The sequence below is a fragment of the Sinocyclocheilus rhinocerous genome, unplaced genomic scaffold, assembly GCF_001515625.1.
Source record: "Sinocyclocheilus rhinocerous isolate Xijiao unplaced genomic scaffold, SAMN03320098_v1.1 scaffold62, whole genome shotgun sequence".
NCBI classification, from domain to species: Eukaryota; Metazoa; Chordata; class Actinopteri; order Cypriniformes; family Cyprinidae; genus Sinocyclocheilus; species Sinocyclocheilus rhinocerous.
Genome location: NW_015656585.1, coordinates 47,077 through 52,801, shown reverse-complemented (window position 1 = coordinate 52,801; position 5,725 = coordinate 47,077). Strand labels below are relative to the sequence as shown.

General features: G+C 35.0%; 2 protein-coding genes across 2 annotated transcripts in view; one reads left to right on the top strand and one right to left on the bottom strand.

Moving 5' to 3' along the window:
* LOC107720240 (72 kDa inositol polyphosphate 5-phosphatase-like) overlaps positions 1-4,787 on the top strand; it is a 10,422-nt gene extending 5,635 nt beyond the window's left edge. The window contains exons 6-11 of the mRNA XM_016527878.1: positions 1,245-1,364; positions 1,449-1,556; positions 1,641-1,802; positions 1,909-2,024; positions 2,111-2,247; positions 3,548-4,787. Coding sequence (XP_016383364.1) covers positions 1,245-1,364; positions 1,449-1,556; positions 1,641-1,802; positions 1,909-2,024; positions 2,111-2,247; positions 3,548-3,683 — 779 coding nt within the window. The 3' untranslated portion in view covers positions 3,684-4,787. The remainder of the gene's footprint in view (positions 1-1,244; positions 1,365-1,448; positions 1,557-1,640; positions 1,803-1,908; positions 2,025-2,110; positions 2,248-3,547) is intronic.
* A 300-nt stretch (positions 4,788-5,087) lies between these two features.
* Positions 5,088-5,725, bottom strand: part of LOC107720195 (mitochondrial-processing peptidase subunit alpha-like) — a 6,289-nt gene continuing 5,651 nt past the window's right edge. The window contains exon 14 of the mRNA XM_016527833.1: positions 5,088-5,126. Coding sequence (XP_016383319.1) covers positions 5,088-5,126 — 39 coding nt within the window. The remainder of the gene's footprint in view (positions 5,127-5,725) is intronic.

Genomic DNA, 5,725 nt, shown 5'->3' with positions numbered 1-5,725 from the left:
TTTTCACAGGTTTTTTTTTTTTTTGTCTGTTTCTGATACTCAGCACATTTACTCTCTTCATGTTTGTCCACAGGAGGGAGTGGGAGATCCGTCTGCAGGAAACACTTGGGCCGTATTATGTGATGCTGTATGCAGCAGCCCATGGCGTTCTCTATCTCACTGTATTTGTCAGGAGAGACCTCATATGGTTCTGTTCAGGTAAAGCTTTTTTTCTTCAAATTAAAATGATATAATATATGTTGTGCACTACTGTTCAAAAGTTTAGGGTCAGCAGGATATTTTAATGTTTTGCAAGAAGTCTCTTATGCTCACCAAGGCTGCATTTATTTGATCAAAAATACAGTAAGACAGTAATGTTGTAAAATATTACAATTTAAAATAAAAATGTTTCTATTTTAATGTATTTTAAAATGTAATTTATTACTGTGATGCAAAGTTGCATTTTAACCTTATTACTTCAGCCATTACTTCAGTCTTCGGTGTCACATGATCCTTCAGAAATAATTCTAATATGTGACCCTGGAGCACAAAACCAGTCTTAAGTCGCTGGGGTATATTTGTAGCAATAGCCAAAAAAACTTTGTATGGGTCAAAATTATCGATTTTTCTTTTATGCCAAAAATCATTAGGATATTAAGTAAAGATCATGTTCCATGAATGTACAGTAAATGAGCATACTTTCCAGAAGGCCAACAATTCATTAAAAATGTTTTTTTTTATTGGTCTTATGGAGTATTCTAATTTGTTGAGATTGTGAATTGGTGGGTTTTTGTTAAATGTGAGCCAAAATCATCACAATTAAAAGAACCAAAGACTTAAACTACTTCAGGCTGTGTGCATTGAATTTATTTAATACACGAGTTTCACAATTTGAGTTGAATTACTGAAATAAATGAACTTTTCCACGACATTCTAATTTATTGAGATGCACCTGTAGAGAAATTGACCCTTATGACTGGTTTTGTGGTCCAGAGTCACATATGTTGATTTGCTGCACAAGAAACTTTAGTATTATCAGTGTTGAATTATCAATGATATTGTCAGTTCAAATGAACAGCATTTATTTGAAATATTTTTTTTTTGTGTGACAGTATATAATCTTTACTGCCATTTTCGGTAAATTTTTAGTTTGTTTAATGTTACCTTGTTGAATAAAAGTATTCATTTATTTAAAAAAAACCCTACAGACCCCAAATTTTTGAATAATATAATATAATAGATAGCTGTCTTTTTTGCCGTTACAGAGGTGGAACATGCTACAGTTACAACCAGAATTATATCTCACATTAAGACTAAAGGAGCTGTGGGTATCGGCTTTACTTTCTTCGGGACATCCTTCCTCTTTATTACATCCCATTTCACTTGTAAGTGGAATATTTTTAACAACCCAGTTACATAAACTATAAATAAACTATAAATAAACCCAACCATCTTTGTATTTGTCTCAGCTGGAGATTCTAAAGTATATGAGAGGATCTTAGATTACAACAAGATCATAGAAGCTTTGGCTCTTCCTAGAAACCTCCCAGATACAAACCCTTACCGCTCCACAACATGTGAGTGTTTCTGCATTTGTCACATTTGTCAATTATAGTGTATTTATTTTTCGGTGAATGATCAAATTTGCCACTCATTCTCAGCTGATGTCACAACCCGTTTTGATGAGGTCTTCTGGTTTGGAGATTTTAATTTCCGCCTGAATAAAGCCAGAGGTGAGGTGGAGGCCATTTTGAATCAGGTTATGGGCGCAGATATGAGCCCACTATTACAGCATGACCAGCTGCTGAAAGAGATGAAAGAAGGCAAGTTAGATGCAAAATTACAGTCCTGTGTAATTTATGCATATGCTCCCTTCAAGGAAAAATACGAATTCTTTAACAGGAAGAATCTGTCTTTGTGCATTTGCAGGTTCCATTTTTAAAGGGTTTCAGGAAGCATCTATTCACTTTCCTCCTACATACAAGTTTGACATTGGTTGTGACGTCTATGACACCACCACAAAGCAGAGAACACCCTCATATACAGTAAGCTTTTTTGCTAATTGCATGATGATAATACATCACTACATACCCTTTAGTACAGTTGTTGATTTTTCCTCATTTGTTGACAGGACCGGATTCTTTATCGAAACAGACAAGCAGATGACATTAAAGTGGTCAAGTATATGTCTTGCTTGTCCATTAAGACATCAGATCACCGGCCTGTCATCGGCATGTTTCAGGTCAAACTTCGTCCAGGTCGAGATAAGTAAGCGTCTTTATTCAATGATTTTAACAGTTGCACTTGCACTTGTTTCTTCTAACTGGGTAGTTATCTAGAAAAGTAGTTAAAGGGTTGGTCATTATTTACTCACCTTCATGTTGTTAATTTTAGAAACACAAATGTAGATATATTTAATAAAACCTGAGATTTCTGTTCATCCATGTCACCAAAACTATCGTAGTTTCAAAAATTTCATAAAGACATTGTAAAAGTATTCCATATGAGTCGAGCGGTTTAATTCAAGTCTTCTTAAGAGACATGATGGCTTTAAATGTTGAACTGCTTTAATTTAGGGTATGTTACCCATATTTAACCCTCTTGTGCTCTTCATTGGAGTGGTACGAAACTTGGTAAAGGTTTTGGCACTTACTATGTGAACACAAAAAGAAAAAAGTCATGGGCATAATTCGAAAAGTTCAAATGGTTCTGAAAATAGTCACACTTGTACTTCCAGCAGCCAAAATTTTCTGCATTGAAAACGAATGGGAAATTTTTGAGATCTCAACCTCAAATTTGGAACACAACTTTTTTTAGGTTTTGATTTTCTTGTGGTTTTAGAGTAAAATATGTTTTGGTAAATATATATTTCATATACAATTTTAAAATAGTATTTGTGTGCATTTTTCATAATAATTAACATAATAAAATGATAAGAGACCAAACTTAAGTCTGCTCCAAAGAATTCCAGCAGTTGGAAATGGAAATGTCATTTTCAGATCTACGCTGAAAAAGTGGTTAACAGGTAATAAATGGATCACAACTATTGCATAAATAAAATTTAGTACCATAAAAAATATACCTAAAAATACAAGGTATTAAATAAAACAGTATCAACTAAAATATATATTCATATCACTAAAATAAAAAAAGGTCATTTTTGAACTTCAGCATCAGGTTAAACACTGATTAAAGCACTTACATATAGTTCATCAAATATGGGAAGCTCACTTCAAAAGTTTCATTGTATTTCGAAGATTAATGTTTGGGTGAACTAAACTTTTAAACCAGTAGTTAACCAGATTCACTCTACATTCACATTCATGTAATTCTTGTATATTGATGTTACATATATTGCATTACAAAGATAATGACGCAAAAGCACTGGGTCCTGGGACACCTTCTACTGTCATTCTACAAAACAAACCACGTGATTTATTCTAGTAGACACAAGCTTTTCATCAATTTACAAAATGGAATGTTAATGTTTTGTGGTCTGTTCATGTTTCACAGGATGTTATTCATGTAGGTTTGAGAAACCACTAAATCAGTGTATTATCCTCCCCAGCATTCCTTTAGGTGCTGGCCAGTTTGACAGGAGCCTGTACCTAGAAGGAATCCGAAGGAGAATCACCAGGGAGCTGAAAAAGAGAGAGGCAGCCATGAAGAACCAGAATAACAGCACGGTTTGCACCATATCCTGATCGGGGACCAGTGTGTGAGAGCCGTAGGGTGCTAAAACTGATCATTTCAAACACAGAGGTACTGACTTGGAAAGCGGGACTTTCAGGACCAAAGGATAACTCGGTACTACGGATGTCAAGTGCACAGTCCAGGGACTAAAAGACTGCGGCTGGACAGCTGGTACTATAAAATATTATAGAAATCTATAAAATATACTGACCGGAGTAAATGAACTTCGCTGTACTGTACATCAGTTATTCCTAATCCATTTTTTGTATTATTTCATATTCTGGTATTTAACTTGCAAGCCGAAACAGTCTCTTCTGTATATGGTTCCAACTGATAGTGTTTCATGGCCTTGTTAAACCATTAGCTCACCTTTAACTGATAACTGTAAACACATACCAGTACCAGGCAGCTCATTTGATTGGCTCCTGGATCATTTTTGAAGAGTTACCTAACAATTTGCTAACAGTTGTACTCTTTTATAAAAGGGAACCGTACTGTAGCATAATTACCAGCAACATTTGTTAGCAGTTGTTTTTATTGGTGGATTGTCATTGATAGGTCAATGTGGTATCATGTAGAGAGGCTGACCTTGGGTTCAAATGAGTGCAAAATCTAAGCGAGGAGGCACAGACTATACTTGCGTTTACTGCCTTAACATATCCAATATAATTCAGCTTACTTGATGTCAAGTGTGACAGATGTATGGGAGCAGGAACGACCATAGTATTGGTGTTGCTTGCGCATGGATCTCAGTGACTGGTGTAATAGTAAGTCATGCATTCACATCATGAATTTCAGTCCTATTTGTACTGAAAGTGCCTGCGACCTTTCTCATGATTGCCTCAGTGACTTCAAGTACATTCTGCTGTTTAAAACCAAATAATAGCCTGTTATAAATGTTTATTTACTATGTAAAGTAATACCAAAACTCATACTTGAGGTGTTATTTCTTATTTGTTTCGATTACACGTTTTGGACCAAATGTGTACATGAAATAAATAATACAAAGGATCAAGCTTTTATTTTTGAAGGGAACATGAGGGTTTTTGCTCATTACAGTTTCAACCATTCCCATCATCTTAATAGGCAGCAATGGAAAAAAAATATATATAACAGTAAACATGTACTGATGAAGTACAAGGGAATAAATATATTCTTGTAGGGTAATACAACACAAACCGCTAAACAGACATACATTAATCTGGCAAACAAACTCTTAATTAGTGATCAGAGGTTCATGTTAACAGTGATTTAGCAAGAGAAAACAGGATTATCATTCTGTACACTGTGTTTTCACAGCAAGGGTAAGTGGTAGACTGCACAGTTTGTCATTCTGTTCAGATATTTCAATATACTGACTAAAGCATAAAGGTTTTGTAGAACTTTCTGAAAATTGGTATGTGATGTGTGAAATATCATTTGGGTTTGCCCAGTTTTACACAGAAAAGCACAGCCTATGAACAACAATGCAGAAATGTGAACAAATGCCATGGAAAAGTCCACTTGTCGAGCCAATTAAGATGGAAATGTGAAATTAACACATTCATTTACTTTAAACACATGGCGAATTCAACAAAATCATGCAAAATAATGCATTGGTGTGTGAATTTAAACTCTGCCAATTTCAAAATGGTCACTTACACACCCTCATGTCATTACAAACCTTTCTTTCTTCTGCATAACAGAAAAGATATGTTCAAGAACCAAACCCATTAGAGCTCATCGACTTAAAATTTATAGACAAAAAAAACTGACTTTTTTCAAAATATCTTCTTTTATGCTCCACGGTAGAAAGTCCTACAGTTTTGAAATGACATGAGGGTGATTAAATAATGACAGAATTTTTGGGTCAACTATTGTTTTAAACTCACGTTTTAAGTACTTTATAGATGAAATGCAACCACAGTCTAAGCATTGCACTTAAATTCCAGTCCAGAATGATATTTGTTGGGTCAGTCCTCATATTTGCGTCTAGATGGTGCCAGCGGTCAGTCCTCTATCGGAACAGGCGGTATATGCGAGGCAGACGTCCGTCTTTACTAGAGAGAGCGGC